Source organism: Scylla paramamosain, chromosome 8 (genome assembly GCF_035594125.1).
Source record: "Scylla paramamosain isolate STU-SP2022 chromosome 8, ASM3559412v1, whole genome shotgun sequence".
Taxonomy (NCBI): domain Eukaryota; kingdom Metazoa; phylum Arthropoda; class Malacostraca; order Decapoda; family Portunidae; genus Scylla; species Scylla paramamosain.
In genome coordinates, this window is record NC_087158.1 from 27,907,040 (window position 1) to 27,929,539 (window position 22,500).

The following is a 22,500-nucleotide window of genomic DNA, read 5'->3' on the forward strand; positions in this document are numbered from 1 at the left end:
CAACCGTACAATCTATTGCTTAGCCAGTCAATAAGGAAGGCAGTCTGACTATGAACAAGCCAGCCAACCAGTCACTCACACATCCACCCAGAAAGCTAGACAGTCAATCTACTAATCACCAGTCACATATCTATCCATGCTGCCCAGTCAACCTGCAGTCACAGTCAACAAGCAGGCAATCAGGCAATCAGTCAGCCATCATGGACCACACCAGTCAGCCACCAAGCAGTGCAAATTACTAGTCAACGAAGCCATGAGTCCATCAAAGCAAGGAAGCCCACCAGTCATTTAGTAACAGTCACGTCAAAGAATGAATTAGAATGTGAATAAAAAAAAAGGTGTTTCTGTATCGAGCAAACAGTTAGTGTATCTTTTTCCCTCCCAGTTTTCTCAGCTTTTACTGTGCTTTGACTTCCGTGAACGACACACATGTAATAATTAATGAATAAATGAATAAATAATTAAGTAAAAACCAGCAATCCACTTAACCAATCAAAATAGAATACACTGAACCATACAGTCAGACATACTTAGTACCATTCATCCACCAATCTATAAAGACGTGCCTATAACTCCAGTCAGACATCCAAGTACTCAGCCATACATCCCACAGTTAGCCATAGTTAGCCAGCTAGCATGTTAGACACACAACCATCCAGTCAGCTATCCAGATATACAAAAATCCAGTCAGCCAGTCAGCCAACCAGTCAAATACTCAGCCATCCAGACATCACCCAGCCATCCAGCCAGGCGTGCAGACCTCCATCCGGCAGCACCTATGGGTTCAGGAGACGATAAATCACCTGTGGGGAGAGCATGGGAGGCGTGCCGCGAGAGGCGTTCTGGCTGTATGTTGACAATCGCTGCCTTTCCGCCCCCAGGACCGCGTACCCTCCCGCCTGACCCTTGACCCAGTCCTTCTTCGTGCCCCAGCTATGCTCAAAGACACTCTCTCTCTCTCTCTCTCTCTCTCTCTCTCTCTCTCTCTCTCTCTCTCTCTCTCTCTCTCTCTCGTCAGCAGGAGGAAAATACATGGAATAATACAGAAATACTACAGGTATGAATCTATTCTAAGCAGCAATGAAAACAATAAGAACAATAGAAAGAATCTCCCCAAAAAGACACTGCACAAAAATGGCCTTAAAAGTTTTAAGTTATACGCCTGCCTATCTGTCTTTCTAATTAACGCAGGTGCACAGAAATACGAAGGTAGTGTTTATAACCTTAGCGGCAAATCAGGGAAAATGTCACGAAACACCGAGCGAGTGTCAGCTGACAGACCCCCCAACAAATGGATGCTGCGTACCTCCCCCACTGTGGTTGAGGCTGGAGTGGCGATAAAGTCTCCGGAAGGAACGTGACACTCTTCAACATTTTCATCGTACGCCCGCCAACACCGCCACCAGCGGCAGCCTCCTCCTCCTCCTCTACCTCCTCCTTCTCTTCCTACTCCTCCTGCTCTCATGTGAAACTCGTATTATTCAACACTGCAAGAATAGTTAAACTGCATACTGCATGACAAGGTATCGTATATTCGTACTCTTTTTGCCCAATTAATAAAGATATATCATTCTGCCCTCGTTTAAGTTTCCACGTAAAGATTTTTCGAAAGTGCATTAATATTTCGTTTTCTTCTTCTTCTCTCTCTCTCTCTCTCTCTCTCTCTCTCTCTCTCTCTCTCTCTCTCTCTCTCTCTCTCTCTCTCTCTCTCTCTCTCTCTCTATGCACGTGTTTCCTCCTGCCTCCTCTGTATTCATGCATTATTGTTGGACACCTCATTACTATTTTTTTTTTTTTCTTCGTCTTCTTGTTTCCAGGTCGCTGTGCCCTCCTCCCGAACCTCAACCCAGTCAGACTCCTGCATCATTCATAAAATTACCGACAGCTAGCAATCTTGTATATAGGTCGTTTAGCGTGTGTGCGTGTCCGAGTGTGCGTGAATAAATTAATAACTAAATGAATGAACACACACACACACACACACACACACACACACACACACACACAGAGAGAGAGAGAGAGAGAGAGAGAGAGAGAGAGAGTGTGTGTGTGTGTGTGTGTGTGTGTGTGTGTGTGTGTAGCAAGGGGAGGGAGGGGGAGTATTCTATATCAGCAGATGAGACAGGCGGGAGACTCTCTATTACCTGCGGGGGTCCAGGGGCGGTGATGCACGATATTAGGAGTCGCATATAAAACAGAGACGAGACTTAGCAGACAGGAACACGCAAACCCGGCCGCCCTTGCCACACACACACACACACACACACACACACACACACACACACACACACACATTAAACTTAATCTCTAAATACCAGAATGCCTTATCGAGCGCTGGGAAAAAAATACAACTTAGCACTATGACAATCAGTTTTTACTACAAAATTAAAGTATTTACCTCGGTCACCTTCCTGCCCGCCTTTGTCTGAGTGCCTTATCGAGCGCTGGGAAAAAAAATACAACTTGGCACTATGACAATCAGTTTTTTACTACAAAATTTAAGTATTTACCTCGGTCACCTTCCTGCCCGCCTTTGTCTGAGTGCGACTTAGCTGTGAGTGATGCCCGCAGGCTACCAGTGAGCTAACCACACTCTACTAACAAGTGAGCATCGGCTTTGGTGTTTCATATATCACTGAGTAAAGACACTTACACATATTACATGTCTTCGTGCAAGTGAAAAACTATTGAACATTTCACTTATGATTACCGAGGAATAATGACGTGAGGCACATACACTTACAGTAACATGACTCCCCTAAATTGTGTAACAATTTACCTTAAATTAACATTAGTATGTACCTTAAAAACTAGGACTAGCACACAATGTGTTTTGTTACACTGGCTCCTTGGTGGGGATGCTCTGGTCTGTTATTGTGCATCACCTAACAGCAATACTAGACTATGTATTGGCTTCTCTATGATGGTCTTGTTAGCCTTTGTGCGTCTTCCCTGGTTGTCGAGATTACAGTCTGACACCAGGACTTTAAACTTCTTACTAAGCCATCATGATCAGGAGATGCTTCTATTATTCTTCCCAGTTTTCACTGGTTCCTTGCTACATTCTGATCCTTGATGATAACTATGTCATCTGCACTGAGATTCTCTTTGGTGTTGTTCACTTCTTTCTAAGTTGTAGAAATTGCTCATACTCCTTTCTCCACCTGGACCATAACTGTTTGGCTAGGTATTGTGCTCTGCACCATCTCTTTATGCAATACAGGCCCTTCTTAATAAAAATGCTTGGAGGAGGCAGTACTACCTTTGTTTTCATAGTTAACAAATTACTGGGTGTCAGTGGAGTAGGACTTTCTGGGGAGTTAAGATGGTCCATAGTTAGAGGACGACCATTAGCTATGTTTTCAGCTTCTACTAAAAAGGTTCTCAGATCTTGGTCATCTAACTGGGTACCAAGCTGATTAAATAACACAGAGAGCACATTTCTCACTGTGCGTATCTGCCTCTCCCAAACACCTCCCATGTGACTTGCATTGGGTGCATTCATGTTAAATACAATCCAGTCACACTGGTCTTTCATGAGTTCTTGTCTGATTTTATTGTTTTTTTTTTTTTTTTATGTAGGAAGGACACTGGCCAAGGGCAACAAAAATCCAATAAAAAGAAATGCCCACTGAAATGCCAGTCCCACAGAAGGGTTAAAGCAGTGGTCAAAAATTGATGAATAAGTGTCTTGAAACCTCCCTCTTGAAGGAATTCAAGTCATAGAAAGGTGGAAATACAGAAGCAGGCAGGGAGTTCCAGAGTTTACCAGAGAAAGGGATGAATGATTGAGAATACTGGTTAACTCTTGCGTTAGAGACCATGCCAGGTCTGTTCTCCAACTAGCCAAAAACTCCTTCATTAACAGAAAGTATCAAAACCTTTCAAGATCTAACTCCCCTCGTGATTTCTGGCATCTAGCCAAAAATATCTCCAATAACTTTGCTTCTTCTTTCCCTCCTCTATTTCAACCAGATGGCACCACTGCTATCACATCTATTTATAAAGCTGAACTCTTTGCTCAAACCTTTGCTAAAAACTCTACCTTGGACGATTCTGGGCTTGTTCCTCCCTCTCCTCCACCCTCTGACTACTTCATGCCACCTATTAAAATTCTTCGCAATGATGTTTTCCATGCCCTCGCTGGCCTAAACCCTCGGAAGGCTTATGGACCTGATGGGGCCCCTCCTATTGTTCTCCGAAACTGTGCCTCCGTGCTTACACCTTGCCTAGTCAAACTCTTTCAGCTCTGTCTGTCAACATCTACCTTTCCTTCTTGCTGGAAGTTTGCCTACATTCAACCTGTTCCTAAAAAGGGTGACCGTTCTAATCCCTCAAACTACCGTCCTATTGCTTTAATTTCCTGCCTATCTAAAGTTTTTGAATCTATCCTCAACAGGAAGATTCTTAAACATCTATCACTTCACAACCTTCTATCTGATCGTCAGTATGGGTTCCGTCAAGGCCGCTCTACTGGTGATCTTCTGGCTTTCCTTACTGAGTCTTGGTCATCCTCTTTTAGAGATTTTGGTGAAACTTTTGCTGTTGCCTTGGACATATCAAAAGCTTTTGATAGAGTCTGGCACAAAGCTTTGATTTCCAAACTACCCTCCTACGGTTTCTATCCTTCTCTCTGTAACTTCATCTCAAGTTTCCTTTCTGACCGTTCTATTGCTGCTGTGGTAGACGGTCACTGTTCTTCTCCTAAATCTATTAACAGTGGTGTTCCTCAGGGTTCTGTCCTGTCACCCACTCTCTTCTTATTATTCATTAATGATCTTCTAAACCAAACTTCTTGTCCTATCCACTCCTGCGCTGATGATACCACCCTGCACTTTTCCACGTCTTTTCATAGACGTCCAACCCTTCAGGAAGTAAACATATCACGCAGGGAAGCCACAGAACGCCTGACTTCTGATCTTTCTAAAATTTCTGATTGAGGCAGAGCAAACTTGGTATTGTTCAATGCCTCAAAAACTCAATTCCTCCATCTATCAACTCGACACAACCTTCCAGACAACTATCCCCTCTTCTTCAATGACACTTAACTGTCCCCCTCTTCTACACTGAACATCCTCGGTCTGTCCTTTACTTATAATCTGAACTGGAAACTTCACATTTCATCTCTAGCCAAAACAGCTTCTATGAAGTTAGGTGTTCTGAGACGTCTCCGCCAGTTTTTCTCACCCCCCCCAGCTGCTAACTCTGTACAAGGGCCTTATCCGTCCATGTATGGAGTATGCTTCACATGTCTGGGGGAGGTTCCACTCATACTGCTCTTCTAGACAGGGTGGAATCAAAAGCTTTTCGTCTCATCAACTCCTCTCCTCTAACTGACTGTCTTCAGCCTCTCTCTCACCGCCGCAATGTTGCATATCTAGCTGTCTTCTACCGCTATTTTCATGCTAACTGCTCTTCTGATCTTGCTAACTGCATGCCTCCCCTCCTTCCGCGGCCTCGCTGCACAAGACTTTCTTCTTTCTCTCACCCATATTCTGTCCACGTCTCTAACGCAAGAGTTAACCAGTATTCTCAATCATTCATCCCTCTCTCTGGTAAACTCTGGAACTCCCTGCCTGCTTCTGTATTTCCACCTTCCTATGATTTAAATTCCTTCAAGAGGGAAGTTTCAAGACACTTATCCATCAATTTTTGACTGGCATTTCAGTGGGTATTTTTTTTATTAGATTTTTGTTGCCCTTGGCCAGTGTCCTTCCTACATAAAAAAAAAGTAGTAGTAGTAGTAGTAGTAGTAGTAGTAGTAGTAGTAGTAGTAGTAGTAGTAGTAGTAGTAGTAGCAGTAGCAGTAATAGCAGCAGTTAAAAATGTTATTCCTGAGGTCAATAAGCCATGGATGAACCACAGCGGTCTAAGATTCCCTTAAATTGACCAGTGACACGGAAAGTTGAAAAACCTCAAATATATTTAAGGCGGTTTGTTCTTCCCTTAATTCAACTGACCTTTTATAAAACTCCCTGGATTTCATGAGCATGTGGCAAACCTCAGGTAACTGAGGCGGTGTTGATTCCCTTAAGCAAACTCACCAGGAAGCCGGAATAACTTTTGCAGTAGTAATAGTAGTAGTAACATAATTGCTTCTTTGATTTAACTGTTCAAGTATGAGAACCGTTGTAGTAGTAGTAGCGGGATATTTAGCAGTGGTGACAGTTATGATGGTCGTAGTAATACTATATCACGCTCACTGCTGCTAATTCTTAACATTTCACTTCCTTGCAAGGGTTCATGCGTGTGTGAGTGAGAGGTTATCAGAAGCGACAAATATTTGTGTGAGCTTGTGTGACGTGTACCATTGGCACATATCCTCCAAGGCCTCGGACTGCATGCACAGCACTCCATCCGATCACTGATCACTCCAACTCCATCCGATCACTGATCACTGACAGTCGTAGGCAAAGCAGCATGCTACATCCGTGTCTTAATGTAGACTCCACAGACCCGAGTGCCATCCTTCACCAACGAACCTCGACAGAGACCAGCGCTTCATTTGCTCTCCATAGTGTCTGTAAAGTTTTGTCTCCAGCCTGCCATGTTTACCAACTGCACAGACTCACCCACACTGGTGCCACTGTCGTTCTTTTAACATACACATAATGATCGTCTATGTGTAATCTGCTCTCTGCATAATGTTAAATAATCCCATGGGTGTTTCTGATCCAAGGAAATATAGAATCCTTGTTCTGTTCCGTGACACCGGAAAGACGCGCTTCGGGTTGACTCAGGACAGCGTTTAATGGCTCTAGCTGTGGACATTCACTACATTCCAGTACATAGATGAGAAAATGTTGGAGCGGCTGTCAGGCACATTCGATTTTTTATACGTAGTACATGGTAACAGAACAAATTTCACTGGGATTTGTTCCGCAAACACGTTGGTTGTAATGCGTCGCACCAACAAGCCTGAGGCACCATATAGAGAATGCTATGCTCGAAGTTGCAAGTTAGATTAACCATTCCGTCTAATAACCCGTCCAAACTACACCGCGTCACCACCACTGGTATAGAGCGGACTTAAGACGTAATATTTCCAAGTGCCAAATCCGCAACCTCTTTACAAAGCTTGGTTATCAGAGTTTGATTTAACGAATGAAACTATTATACAATGTGTCCGTCTGTTGGATGTCTAGCTGGTAAGACTGGCTGGTCAAGAATAGCAGATATCTGAAGCCGCCTTCCAGATTAGGTTATGAAAGCCGACACTCTAAATAAATAAATAAGAATACAAAGATAAAATAAACAAATACGACAAATGAAACGATAAATAATGGAGTAACCAAGATAAAATTATGTCCTCCTGAGCCAGTAAATTGAAATGCTACGTTAAACAGCAGTACAATAATACAGAAGAAAAAATACACGATCTAGAGATAAAGGCTTAACCTACGTCTAGTAACTACGTAAGGTGATATAAAGTAAGAAAAAGAAAGGTAAGGCTAGTAATGAGGCGTATTCAGTCTTCTCATGCGATTTTTGCGATTTTGAGGGGATAGAAAAGTTGGGTGAAATATGAAGAGGTGAAGTGGGTGGGAAGGGAAGATTGGAGGTTTATAGTGAGAAAGGAAATATAGTAGGAGACAACAAGTTGACGGGCAAACCGTCTTGTTTTTTAACAAGTCTTCTCATGGTTTGCTTCCGTCTGCCATTTTTCAGATCCATTGCTTTGACTGTACCCTCGGAAGCTTACAACTACCCCAAGTCATAAAATTCCAAGGCAACCAAGAGACCTACGCTGAAGGAATGCACCAGAAACTGGTTCTGAAGGGCTTAGGAATGACTGAGGAAGATGCCTAAGGTAATGCGGCCTGTAGGAAGGAGAGCCGCGCGTCGTCTGCTTCAAACATGACCAGCTGGCTCGGCGGGCTTGCAGACAGACAGGGTGCCAAGCTGAAGGTAAACAAACCCATGTGTTCCTGTCCTGCAGCACTGTCAACTTGTCTTGAACCATACAGCATATCTAGGAAAGAAAAGTACCCAATTAGAATAAGGAGGATAGAGGGAATACAGTGAGAAGAGTAACAGCACCCATAAGCTGTCTTGAAAGCAACTGTAGGTGATTAATCATGTGACATGAAGTATGAGTGGTATTTTTTGCAAGGGTATATACATTGTTTCCTGCATTTCTCCATTTGAATTGTTAGATTTGCCATAGACAAAGAGAATTTAAAGCTGCAAGGCAGTTTGCTACGCAAGGCGGTCGATCTGGCTTAGTTTCAAGAGGCTTAACACAGGACTCAAGAGGGCTCAAGAGCCAATATCTTGGCCTGGGCCAAGCCGTGCCACAGGCCGACAGTCCGACTTGTGCTGCTGGGAGACAAAGACAGCTACTTCATGCTCTATTACACACGGGTAATAAAGTGCATTTGTTTTAGTATCATAGATAAACTAGTAAAATTAGTTTGGCTGTAGACCTTAATAGTAGTCACGTTTCTGTATAATCGCAATATTTATTTATGTTATGCAGACAGTCAGGGGAATTGACTTGATAGTAATTCTTTATAACAGGTCCTTCCCACCATCCCCCAAATCCTTCAAACAAACTTAAGGACCTGATGGGAAAGCAGTGTTTTAGGTTAAGGGAAGCCAAATTTGGACATTTATTAAAAGTCTAAGGATGATGTGCCATATTTTGAAAATGGGGAAATTTGTAGCCTAACCTTACTTTATGTAACCTAACTGGGATTGGGATCTCCCATTAAGGACACTAACCTAACCTAACATTATCTAACTGACCCCTTAAGGGCATTAATCGAACTTAACCTAACCATACATAGATACACCACAATAATTCTTAATTTTGTCTCTAAAATTATTTTATTATGGAAAACAGATTCATAGATGAAGCCAAGAGAAATAACAGAAATGGATAAGGAGGACAGAGATGAGGAAGAGGAAGAAGAGGAGGAGGAGGAGGAGGAGGAGGAGGACGACGACGAGATAGAAGATTCCAATGAGGAGCAAATATCTGGCGAAGTAAGTACTGAGAATTCAGACAAAGAAGAAGCTGACAAAGAAGATGTAGAGGTAAAAGATACAAACACTGATGCAGTGGAAGGAGATAACACATCAAGAGGAAGCAAGCCAAGAAGCATCGTGGAGGCTATGAATGACTACCTGGAGAGTATATTCTCCACTGAGGAGGAACAGGATGAAGAGGTTGGCCTCATAAACCTTTCTGTTGCTGTTTGAATTTCCAGCTTTTTCCTGTTATTGTATACTGTTATGATTTCTTGGTCTAGTTTTCTCAGAGACAGATTATTCTTACAATAAAGATATGATTTATTGTGCTTTAGAGTAAGTGTATAGAAGATAGAGATTATAACAAAGCAATTAAATGAAGTTCCATCAATTATTGTCCAAAAATAGAGGAATTATAAAATACAGTGGTGATAATAAGCATGTAACTTGAAACTTTCCCCTTAAAAATATTGTGATTCATGAAAAATAAGTGTACTTACTTCTGTTTGCATATTGCATCAGGAACATAAAGGAATAATGGAAATATGACTTGGATTTCATTCTGTATGTTCTTATTCATCTGTAATATTCCCTACATTAATTATTAGGTATGATTATGTATTTATACTAAATATTCATGTTTAATTTGCACTTCTTTCATATTATATTAAAATGTTGATGTTTATAAACTTATCCTCCATTTTTGGATGATTTTTTTTTTTTTTGGGGGGGGGACTGGCTACTCAGTGAGCCTTTTGATTTTTGCTCTTTTTGTTGCCCGTGGCCAGTGCCCCTCTTACATAAAAAGAAAAAAAAAAAGAACTTGTGTTTAGTTGTGTTCCTTGTAACCATCTGTGGTGGTTAGAATAGGGAACCCTTAGGCCAGTTCAACAAGCTGCTTTATCCTTTATCAGATTGAGGAGGAGCTGACAGCCATGTACCGTCTGCTGTGGAGGATCCTGAGTGCCACCGTGGGTATCATCGCCCTGGTGGTCACCGTTACTAAGTATCCTCAGTACCTCAATATCCTTCATGAAAATAAACTGTGGTTCTCCAACATAAAGGTGAGTTTATCATGGTTGCTTTCTCTATTGCCCTCAGGAAATACCTTCTTGCCAATTATATGTGAAAAATTGTATCACTTGTCTATTGTTGGTCTGAATTGTTAAATACTTATTTTTGTTTGCCGCATTTCATTATTGCATGATAATTTTCTAAGTTCTGGTGTGCAGACTTGGCATTGACATTAATGTTACCTTAGTATGTAAAGTTCAGTAAACCTATTATAATAAAGTAAAACTAAACAACAATAAACATTAAAACTACTATACATTATTGAAAAAGAAATATGTATGCATGTGGCAAGCCAGAGCATTTTGACAAGTATGCTTCAGGACAGTCACTCAGCAACCCTTTTCATGACGTGTCCAGTACGAGCCATATCAGTAATGATAACATTTTGTGAAAGGTGTACCACACTTAATATGGTAAGTTAAAATGAGTAACACACTGAAAAAGTCTGGGAACCACTATCTTAAAGGAACAGAAGATCATAAGATTCTGAAGTTAACAATTGCAACATAGATTCATAAAAACTGTTCTTTCACTTAAGTTCTGCTGATTGTATTTCAGGAAGTTGAACGTGAAATATCTTTCCGCACTGAGCAAGGTCTGTATTATTCCTACTACAAACAGCTAATTGAAGCTCCTACTTGGATACAGGTTAGTCATCAGAGTTACAAGATACTTGTGTTTTCTGCAATGAAAGAAGATGGACTATAAAGGACTCTTAAGAAAAAATTTGCACTATATTACAGTAAAATTTTTACAGCATTGAAAAATTACATTTCTTCTCTGCAGATTTTCCCATTTTATAATTGTAATGCAACATATTTATCTTAAATGTTACTTGTAGATTGGTTTTGAGTCATCTATTTGTCTTCTTGTTGTCTTATCTGGGTCATAACCATTGACCTGTACATGTGTGCTTAGTTCTTTTCCCATATAGCATAACCAAATAAGTATGAATGCACTGACAGTAAAACAGATGGAAAAGTCAAAACGAAATTGCATATTCTGAAACTTTTATTCTTTAATCATTTAAGAAAAATGTTGTGGAAAACATCTCCAACCTAAGTTATTGTTCACTAAACATTCATTCTTAATTTCTCTCAGGGTTATCAACAGCTACTTAGGGACAATGCAACAGAACACGGACGAACAATTAATATTGTGCACCGCTTCAATATCTTACCAGAAATGATCATCAGTATTGTTTACAGGTCAGTTGAAATGTAAAGTTTGCTGTGGTGACCTGCTTCAACAATACAAGCTAATATCTTTCTAATTGTATTTTTATCTCTATCCAGATGGCTGTCTCCTGAAGAGGCTCCCAGTGTGTTCTATGTATCCAGTGTATTTCTCCTGCATGGTGTATATGGAGCCACTCTCTACATCACTTCCTGGCTTCTGAGTGACTCTGTGTTGGCTGGCATGATAGCAGTTACTCTGTTTATAATCCACAGGTAATGATGGAGTTATCTGGATATTTATGCAACTTATGTTAGTTTAGTTGAATTCATAAGGCAATATTCACATTTGATTATGTTCAAACTTTATTATGTTGGTATATGTACAAGATGTAATCAGAAAATTTCCAGACTGTCTGTGTACCAAAGAAATAGAGTATATGAGTGGAGACTCAGTTGAAATCATAGATGGTACTTTCCACACTGAAAGAATGGGACTTCCAGTGAGCATACGTACAATCGTGGTAGAAACACAGGGGGCGGTGCATTGCTCTACAAGATTGCTACTTCAAAAGGATGGTAGTCCATTTTAAATCAACTTTGTAGTCTGCTTTTTATAGTTGTACTATTCAGGGAGCTTTTGATTACACATATGTATGTCTGTCTCATGGAGAGTATGAAATTCCAATAATTTCATGCATTTCAGGATAGATACAACAAGAGTGAACTATGCTGTTCCCTTGAGAGAGAGCTTTGCAATACCTCTGCTGTTTCTTCAAGTACTCCTCATATGCATGTATATTCGAACCAACAACTGGAAGGTTTGTACATAAAGCTCAGTCTGGTGTCCGTGCCCCATCCAGTGTGTGCTTTCAAAATTTGTTGTTTTAAAATACTAAATTTCCAATAAGCATAAGAAATAGATATGTGTGACTATTTTATTCATATAATATATATATATATATATATATATATATATATATATATATATATATATATATATATATATATATATATATATATATATATATATATATATATATATATATATATATATATATATATATATATATATATATGTATATATATGTGTGTGTGTGTGTGTGTGTGTGTGTGTGTGTGTGTGTGTGTGTGTGTGTGTGTGTGTAATAATAATACCATTGAATATACAAAATTGTAATACAGAACTTATGAAACGTAGATGTAGGTGTCAAAATATGGTTTATTTTGGATTCAGTATAGAATTAGTGAAAAACAGATCTTGATTGGCGCAGGACTTGTGAGACAACTATAATTTTGTCTGTAATCTAGATATGACCTTATTTTCTTAGGGAATTTCTCATGAGTATCTATTCTGCACCATCATAGTTCATTGTGGTCATTCATTCCATTCCAGAAAGTCAAGTTGGCAGGAATCACTGTGCTGACTGTGATGTTCCTGTTGAGTTGGCAGTTTGGACCATTTGTTCTTCTCTGCCAGCTCTCCTGTTTGATGGTTCTTAGCAGATTTCTTCTATTGCCTGCATCTAAAGTATGACATGATTTGAACATGCATTAAATTATTATTATTATTCATTTATTTATATTTTATTTATTTAATTTTTTTTTTAAATCAAGAGATTGCAATAAGTGAAGCATTTCATAATTCATATAATTCTTGAGGATGGATTTGTGCTCTGCCTTTTTCATAGATAAGATTTTTTTTTTCTTTTCTGAGTAATATTTCCCTGTTTTAGTGTTTTTATGTGGTATCAGGTATTTAGGAATAAGTGACAGAACAAATTGATAAATAAAAATGTCTTCTTATAGAAAATCATAGATATTGTAGAGTTGTTGTTATGAACACAAGCCATTGCAAATGACTTTTGTCCTGCAGGTGAGCATGATGGTGGTTGTGGTGGCTGTCAGTCTGCTGGTGAACTGTGTAGTGCAGAACAAGCCACCTCTCCTGATATCCTCCCCTGCCTTGTCCATGGTGGTTCCTGCCCTCATCATCAGCATGACACCATCAGATGGCAGCCTTGGAGCCTTTCTGAGGTTCACCATCGCAGCAGCAGAAATGTCTTTGGTGTTGCTGGCCACTGTTCTGATCAGTGGTGCCATAAAAGTAAGGTTTACTTTTTTATTTGCTTGAATCAGGAATAAAACCAAAGTTTTTATTATTTACAATTACATTATCACTCATAATTCTTAATGTGATAGTATTTTTCCATGCACTTATTTATGTATAATATACCTTAAGTAGAATTTAGTGGTTGCTTTTCTGATTATTTATTGTGGATATTTTTTTATTTATATCAAATGAGTTAAAACACAAAATGTATTCTGTTGCAGATCTTCATGAACATAGATGCAGATTCTCATGTCTATCAGCTTCTGCTGGCCAAGTTTCAAGTAGGAGATCCAAGAGATTTTGATTCACGGCTGTACATGTGCACTGAGGCCTTCGATTACATGGACTTAGAGACAGTGGGCAGACTTTGTGACAGTGGACTTCTGTTTGCTTATGGCCTTGGTATTCTCATTTATTCCATATCCACCTTGAGAGTGTTCCTTAACAATGCTCTTGAAGTAACAGAAGATTCAGAGACAGAAAAGTTCTTTGAAAATAGACAAAAGAATCTTGAACTGTCCATGAATTCAGAGGCATTTCTGTTTGATCAGTATGAAGAAACAGAAGAAAGAAAAGAAGCAGTGAACTATGAAAGGGACATGTTTGAAGATATGACCTGTGATGGGAAAGATATGCTTGAAGAAGATATAACACAGTGCAGTGCATCTCTTCAGTGTTCCACAGAGCAGCAGATCATAAAGGGAAGACTAGACTTAGTTTTCTTTGTAGGTATGTGGTGTTACATGTTCTGATTTTTTTTTTTTTTTTAAGGGATAAAAGCTTGTGTAGTTTCACTTTATATGTTACAAGTGCCATCTTGGCTATCCTGGTTATTGTTTGGCTGCCAGATCCACAGCTTGTTGCAGAGATAAGAGCATCACATGTATGGCTTTTAAGGGATTCTACAAAAGAGATGATTAGCAGTAAGGAAAGTTTGATTGCTTGGTTGTGGCTCAGTGATTTTTTTTTTTCATGGATATTATCTGTCTTTGACTACACTACACTACTTGACAGTAAAATTCAGATCAAATATTCATATTCTCATGGTGGGCTAAGATATAACCGTGGTATGGATTTTTTTGATGTGGTATTTTGAAATTATTTTAAATTTTGTAATGTGATTGATACACGATTGTGATTATAAGTTATCTTTATAATTCCTTTTATAGAGAGATTAGGAGTTAGATAAATTCAGGAACTTCAGGGAGGATTTATGGTTCTTAATGCCAGCCTTGGGACCTTGATTTTTTATTTATTTATTTATTTATTTTTGTTTTGTTTTGTTTTGTTTGTATTTATATATTTATATTTCTGATATCACAGTAAATCTGATTTTGAAAGAACTTTTGTATGTAATTGTATATATCTGTGCTTGTCTGAATACAAGTAGACACATGCATAATATTTGCTCATTTATTTGCTTTAAACTCTACACAAAAATTTATGGAAGATGTAGTTCATTGTAAAAACAGGCATGTATGCATATTATTACAAATATTTATCAAACAGAGGGGGGGAAAATAAATAATATGACTTTCATCAGGAATGTCTGTGATGTGGAACATTTTGGCTGCACTCATCATGCGCCTGAAGGTGCTGTGGATGCCAACTGTGTGTGTGATTGTCGGGGTTGTAATGGCAGACCGACAGGTGTGTGTCGCCTTGACTCAGGTGCTCGGGGTGCGGGCAGTGAGACTACCACAGTGGTTCCCAGGAGGCCTCAAGATGGTTATTGCTTTGGGATACCTTCTTTATCTTATCCAAAAGGTAAATTAACTGTTCTTTCACACACACACACACACACACACACACACACACACACACACACACACACACACACACAGCTTTAAAGATGAATATGATAAATTAACTTTAAAAGGTGGGACATTACGAACTTGACTCAATCCTGTACAAATACAAATAAATAAAAACTCACGTACACAAGTCAGTTCACCTTATGAGGTCCTTATTCTCATGTGAGTTATTTCAGTCTCTTTCTTGTTCATAAGTGATAGGAAGAGCATGACCTGGCTTCATAATCTATGGCTAAATAGAGCAATGCTGCCACTGCTTCCTGTATATCTCAAAAGGTCATCAAAAGAGATGGAGTGAGAGAACTGGGATCCCCTCCTCTGTACAAGTGATTTCTGTTTTCTTGTATGAACTCCTTGTCATCATGCTTGAGGAAGAAAATATTGGCAAGATAATTGTTATGTGCATTTGGAAGTGGTTTTTGAAAATTGCATAAGAAAAATAAAGAAAACCAACCATACTGAATGTCTTGCAGTTTTGGGGCCAGCTGTCTTCTGAAATATGGCCTGAAGAAGTGTATGAATTCTGGGATCCTGACACAGTGGAGCTGATGGAGTGGATCCAGTCATACACCCCCACTACTGCTGTGTTTGCTGGCTCCATGCAGCTTTTGGCAGGTGTTAAGCTTTGTACCAGACGCCACATCACCAACCACCCACATTATGAAGACTCATGGCTTAGGGATCGCACACATGAGGTATGAGCATCCTTTGCAGTCAGTCCTTATTTGAACTGTGCACTCTATAGTTCCAGTGGCTCACTCACACAGTACTGCCACATCATATTAATTTTCATGTTTTTATTAGAAAAACTAAATCATTGCCTTCAGGTGGCATTTTGAACCACAAGCATATTTTGTATGACTAATTGGATGGCTGATCAACCAACAAAGTGATGAATGCCTGGATTAGTAAACAATTATTCAACATTTCCTAGTAATGAATATTATTTTTTCCATGCATTTCACTGATGATAAATTTTGCAGAATCAGCCCTCCATATAGATAACTTTTCATGTAACAGATTTGCTTGGATTCCACCAAGGTGGAAATAATTAAGTTTTCACTGTATGTAATACTGCAAAAATTATGTAAGCTGCAATATGTCCATTAAAAAGCATATATATATATATATATATATATATATATATATATATATATATATATATATATATATATATATATATATATATATATATATATATATATATATATATATATAATTTTTTATTTATTTATTTTTTTTTTTCTCAACACTCCTGCCACTACACAGAAATGAAAGCTTCTTATAGATGTAGCTGCAGGCTCAGTTGCTGTGGTGTCTTAGTCATTTTTTCTTACAGATATACAAGATATATGGATGTGAATCTCCAGAAATTGTGTACAACACTTTGAAGGCTGCTGGTGCTACTCATATAATTCTGGAGGACAGTATTTGCTTGGCTCCTCCTGATCCCAGACATCCACTCTGCAGACTTGTGGACATAGTGGATCTTCACAGCGGCCATGTTAGTAACACGTGCTGGGTGTTTTACTGTAATTGTTAGTTCCAAGAAATAAGTGTGATAAAGAAAATATATTTCATTTAACAATAATGTGGAATAGGTTAGGTTTGAAAAATTTGTGAGGAGTGTATGATAAAATAGGAATTTCTGTAATTTTCATCCTACTGTAAAATTTGTGGAGGAATTATGATAACAGACTTGTTTTTGTAACCGTTGTTCACCATTTGAGATGATGACAACCCCAAGCCAAGGTGTACATTTCAGTTATTCTCTATAGAAACTGATCCATGTCTGTTACTTGTAATAACTGTTGCATGTAACCTTTAAGACAATTAGAATGACATTAATATTCCTTGTGGTAGTGCAGCATGGCCTGGCTGCTCACTCCATTTGATTGGAAGGACACTGCCACTGTGTTATTGTGTGTTACAAGGGGCAGCTAGACAGTAGAGAGTGAAGGGACTAAGGAGCCTTTCCTGAAACTGTATTTTATTCCCACTGAAAACATCATGTATCGTTTAGGTTATCCACCTTAACCCTTTCACTGCTAGATAACATTTTCCATATTCACTTATGGCTTTTTATTTATTTTTTTATTTTACACTTATTTGTGTACTCTTATTAAAGGATGACCATAGCAATCAAAATGTCAAGGTAGAATCCCAGTCTGGTATGCAGACTAATTCCAGATTAATAAATGTGATAATTTTCATGCATTCAAATGTGCACTTTATGCTAGTTTTTACTAGATTCTTCTTCTTTTTACAGTTCCCTGAAGGAGAAGTGAAAAATATACCTGGGCTTCAGGCATGCAAGCACAGACGATTTTGTGATGCGGTTCGCCATAGAACAAAGGAGTATAGTAGATTGTTCTCTCTAGTAATGAATAACAAGACATTCAGAGTGTACAGCTTGATGGGAACATAGCAGTAATCAAGAAACCTTTATAGCCTGAGACTGTGTTAAACACTGAACATTTGTTTTACATATTTGAGCTGTCACTTATTGTCTTCATTATTTTATTTAAGGAAAACTGCATGTTCATTTATTAATACAAAAGTACCCATAGAGCTTTCCTTTCACCCATGGTGCCTAGTAACATTCTGAAGCATATATTTTTTGTATTATGTATTTTAAGACTGGTATAATCTTTAACTTTATCTGAATTTCTTAAATATTTGTGCAATATTTTTCAGTTGATTTTTGTTGTTTGTTTTTAAGAATCACATTCAGCAGTAACTGGCATCAGATGGCCAAGAAAACTGTCAGGTTCCCTTAGTGGCAGGAAAACAAATCCATCAGTGTTGGTTAAATATCAACATGATGCTAGTATTCTCAAGATTGTCTCTGATGCTATTCTGTACAGCCAATCATGGAATGCAGGCTATTTTTGTGAATGATGAGCCTTTTTAGGAATATTAGGTATTATCAAATGATTCCAGTGTCATGATTCACTGAAATAATTGATTTTGTTACTGGTAAAGGCTATAACTGTCCTTGAAATGTAAGGTTGTAAATACTCCCTGAGAATGTGAAATGCAGAACTGCTCAGCTTATGGCAGTGTCATCACATGGCCACACATTTTCTTGTGCAGTAGATAGGCAAGTACCACACTTGACATTCAGAGCACCTCATCACCATGAGTACTGCATATCCATCAGCCATTTTTCCTTTCTTAGAGTCAACTAGGTTCCCCTCTCAGCCTGGAGAAATTAATCTCTATTTTTCTTACTTCTGTCTTTTTTTTTTAGCAATCTGCCAATGTAGCAGACAGTGGCTGCCTTAACATATAGCCTGGCTGCAGCCTCTCCAATTTCAGTGTTTGGTTTTCATGACAAGGAAGCTGTCCACTGTATACAGCTGCTCAAAGTACTTGCTTCATAATGCTCTGTAACACTCTGTGTCCATTATGAGACAGTTGTTATGTGCCATTCAGACTGTGCTCAAGTGAGGAGGTAGATTTTGAGCCAGTCTGATTAACAGTAAAGGACATTAGCATTAAGGTGACCTGTGTCTTTAGATAGGATGTAGGATGGCAGTGTACTTTGTTTGTTGTTTACATTTTATTCAAGATCTAGCCATGTTAACTTTAACTGAGTTTGATTTATTCTTTATAGTTTTTAAAGTTTTACATTAAAGATATGCAATAGTCCTTTGAAGTCCTCAAGAATGCCAAGCTTGTGAACTAGTTTAGGTTGGCACATTTTCAGAGCACATATCCAAAATGAGTTTCATGCTCATGAACATACATCAAATATTTGTTGCCTTATATGATTTTTTATTTGTTTTGTCTTAATGGTCTTTGGCTATGAAGCCTAGCTTGACTGTAGCAAGTCCATGATTGTTTGCTTAGAACCCAGAAATTAAGTAAGTCCAGAAGTCCAGCAGTTGTAAAGACTCCTTTAATGATTTAAATCATATAATGATTTATAGTAATTCCAGTCCATCAACTAAATTAATCTATGTTGCAATAGTGCCATTGTCTACATTCCATATTGCAGTGTGCAATGGCTATGATTGCCTGAGATGATACGGTGACATGGTTAAGATTGACAGGACAAGGATTTACAAAAATAGGATAGATACTGTAGATAAAACATGATGACCTCTTATAAAATGTGGGGATAGAGTATTGGAGTACAGTATTTCCAAGTGAGTGTGAGGGAAAGTGAAGTGGAATGTGCAGATGTAGGGTGTGTGAATAGGAGCTGGTAGAGACTGATGGTCATGGCCATACCCTTGAGGGAACTCCAAGAAATGTGCATCAGCATTTATATCTAGATAGATAAATAGAACATCAGGGAACCAGCTTTTTTGTAAGGCATCATTTTGTAAAGAAAACTTTAGATATCTGAGAGAATTATTTATAGAATCATGAAATTTTCCATACTGTTTTTTTTTTTTTTTTTTTTTTTAGTACTATTTATGCATGAAAAGTGAAACAACATGATTCTTTTCCTGTTATATGTTTGTAACACTACAACTGTTTGTAATGGTATTTCATAAATCCCCCCAAAAAAAAGAAAAAGAAAAGTGTAAATTATTAATCCTTGTAATACTTAATATTATGAGTAACCCCAGTTCGTACTTGTCACTACTTACTAGGCCTGATACTTCCAAGGGATGCCGCAGTAACAATTCAGGGCACCGACAATTAATAGCCTGTATCACTTACTATGTATATGCACACAAGGCTTGACATGAACACATTAAGTTCCCCTTATTGATTCTATTTTCGGAATATACATGTAAATGTAAAGATACAAAATGTACAGTGCACACCTACCTAGTATGAAAACAGTTTGCATGGACTGTTTCCTCCTACACCTACACCACACAGTCAGGACAAGAAGCTCTTCACACTACTGCCAGTGAATGAGAGCCACCCAGTCAAGCCAGTGAACACCCCAGCTCACTTTCAGTGGCTACTCCTACCACTAATGCACTAATGCCTGGGAAGGCAGAGAATACTAATTACACCAGAAAGATTCCTGCCGGTCTTGCAACTCTGGAGGTTATTATAACTAGCTAGCTATACATTAACAAAAATTTGTGACAGTATATTAAAAACAAAGACATGCAGGAATTTACTACTGGGGAAAAGCTTCACATACAACTTCCCAGAAATACAAAATTGAATATGTTGACTTAAGTTTTACTTCATTAATTGCATATTACCATAATACCTCTCCATTAGGTATTTAGAGGACAGTGGTCAGCTCTTCCCATCTAAATGTTTGATACTAAGCAGTCCTTGGCTCCAAAATCTACCAGTATTGTAGTCCAGGTCTACCAATATTTTCTTGCTCTTTCTTTTGATTTAGTTTGTAAAGGTGTGTTGTTATTTTGGTGAATTACACAGCTTAGTAAATCACAAGTTATATAGATCTAATACAGTTTTGCAATGCAGGGCAGAAAACAATTTTGCAAGAGAGAGAGACCCAACTGTAGGAGTAAGTGATTAGATTAGATTACTGAGCCTCAGTTTTCTGACCTGATAGTGTAGCATAGGCAAGCTGTGCTGATATAGAACACAGCTAGTCTGCCACCCATAATCACACTATCAGCATGTAAAGCCAAGCTTGACTAATCCCTACAGTAACCCACATTTGGTTCCTATACCTACCACTACAGCTGCTCTATGTATGTGTGTATTATAGCATGTTAAGGGGAGGAAGGTGTCGACACATCTCTGGTGGTCCAGCAGAATTCCTTTCTTTGAAAGGTAAGTGTAAGAGTGATGCAGGAAACCAAATGAGTCTCCTCTAACTGTCTGTACTGAAGGGAAAGAGGACTATGAACCAAGTCAGCCAGGAAAGATGTAGACGTGTTTGTATTATGTTAAGCCCTGCAACGCTGGGGTCATATGGGGTCCGTATAGAAATGAAAAAGAAAAGTGAATTAAGTCAGTATGGAAAGATGTGTATAATCATGTTAAAGAAAGTAGGCCAACATATTTACGAATTCAGGTTTTTTTCTTCTTTAAAGTCCACCAGATGAAATATTTAAATGTGAAAGGAGTGGTCCAAACCACCTTGGAGGGCTGGGAATCCACCCATCATAGATTCACAACATATGGGGTCCAAACATTTCCCATAAAACTCCAGAAGGCTAGAAACATTCATGTTTCATATGCATGATGTTTTATATTTATAATCACTCGCAAGAAGTTAATACAAAATGTCTGTCGTTAGATGAAGAATAATATTGTACTCTTAGAAAAATTATGTAACTTTCATCTTTTTAATGTTACTTTCAAGATGACGGATACGTAGAGCGCAACTCGGACTGGCTGGGACTTTTAATAAATTCATCACTAGGGTTTACTTTACAAGTGTGGCAACTTTCTGCTTTGTTGAGTTGATTTAGTATATTCAACCTAAAATTCTTCCATTATATCTGTTACATTAAAAGGTAGCTTCCCATAAGAGTACTTATATCTGGCTGTTCATTTTACTAATGTAAGAGTGAACCAGTGTGTTCATTCTTTCTACGCTCACAGTGGTAAACGCTGGGACTCTTGCCGCTTATTTTCATCTTTTAACTCAACTGAAACTTTTCTACTCACCTTTATGGGGAAAGGCAACTAAGCATATTGTTTTACATTCAAGTTTCGTTCAAGGACTCTTTAGTAAATAGTTTCCTTGGTTCAGATGTAGTCCTTCTTGACCACGTTGTCTTACACGTTAACATTCTTTTCACTTGAACTGTACAACTCGAGACGCGTCCTTAAAGGATAGGTAGATCTACACGTGGCAGTTTTTGTGTTAAAGATACGTACTACATCACCTGTTCCTACCCATATACTTATCTTTTGAGAGCTCGAGCTTTACTTAATTATTTAGTGACCAGCATTATTTCATAAAAACCTGAGTTTTTATTTTATTCCAGCCATCTACCACTTCATTCATCAGGACAGATGAAGGTATGTATTCCCCTGATTTATGAGTTACAAAAGCCAAGAAGCGTGAATTTCGTGTACTCCCAGAGAGAGAGAGAGAGAGAGAGAGAGAGAGAGAGAGAGAGAGTGAGTGAGGAGGGGGGAAGGGGGGTAACACATAAAACTTATCAGCAATATAAGTACAACTATTCTATACGTCACTACGGTATATCAACCAGGCATGATTCACATTTGAAAAAAAAAATAATAAAAGGTCGTCATTTAGTACGTGTCGTGTTCGCGAGCATAAACGACATATTCAAATCCCCAACAAGAACAAGAACCTCCAACAACAGTGACCAAAGGAGCCTGGTCACAGTGCAAAGAAGAGGCTAGCCATAGTACCCAGAGGAGCCTGTAGCTAGCCGGTTCCTACACAACCTTTCTTAAGATAGCCAAGAGGAACTTC

The 22,500-nt window shown here is 38.6% G+C and overlaps 2 protein-coding genes across 3 annotated transcripts in view; both read left to right on the forward strand.

Annotated features, from left to right (window-relative positions):
* Positions 1 to 7,588: 7,588 nt before the first annotated feature.
* Positions 7,589 to 19,694, forward strand: LOC135103087 (probable C-mannosyltransferase DPY19L3). Its single transcript, XM_064009072.1, has 15 exons — positions 7,589 to 7,908; positions 8,157 to 8,364; positions 8,846 to 9,171; positions 9,888 to 10,037; positions 10,606 to 10,695; positions 11,149 to 11,255; positions 11,343 to 11,498; positions 11,929 to 12,043; positions 12,619 to 12,753; positions 13,099 to 13,329; positions 13,557 to 14,064; positions 14,879 to 15,102; positions 15,623 to 15,844; positions 16,489 to 16,653; positions 17,419 to 19,694. The coding sequence occupies exons 3-15, from the start codon at positions 8,854 to 8,856 to the stop codon at positions 17,575 to 17,577; spliced, it is 2,580 nt and encodes an 859-aa protein (XP_063865142.1). The 5' UTR covers positions 7,589 to 7,908; positions 8,157 to 8,364; positions 8,846 to 8,853; the 3' UTR covers positions 17,578 to 19,694.
* Positions 19,695 to 20,684: 990 nt separating this feature from the next.
* Positions 20,685 to 22,500, forward strand: part of LOC135103088 (protein Star-like) — a 12,557-nt gene continuing 10,741 nt past the window's right edge. The window contains exons 1-2 of one of the 2 annotated variants that reach the window (XM_064009073.1): positions 20,685 to 20,876; positions 22,043 to 22,076. In XM_064009073.1, coding sequence (XP_063865143.1) covers positions 22,071 to 22,076 — 6 coding nt within the window. In that variant the 5' untranslated portion in view covers positions 20,685 to 20,876; positions 22,043 to 22,070. Of the gene's footprint in view, positions 20,877 to 22,042; positions 22,077 to 22,332 lie in introns of those variants that run through there. The other variant, XM_064009074.1, reaches the window with a different exon arrangement.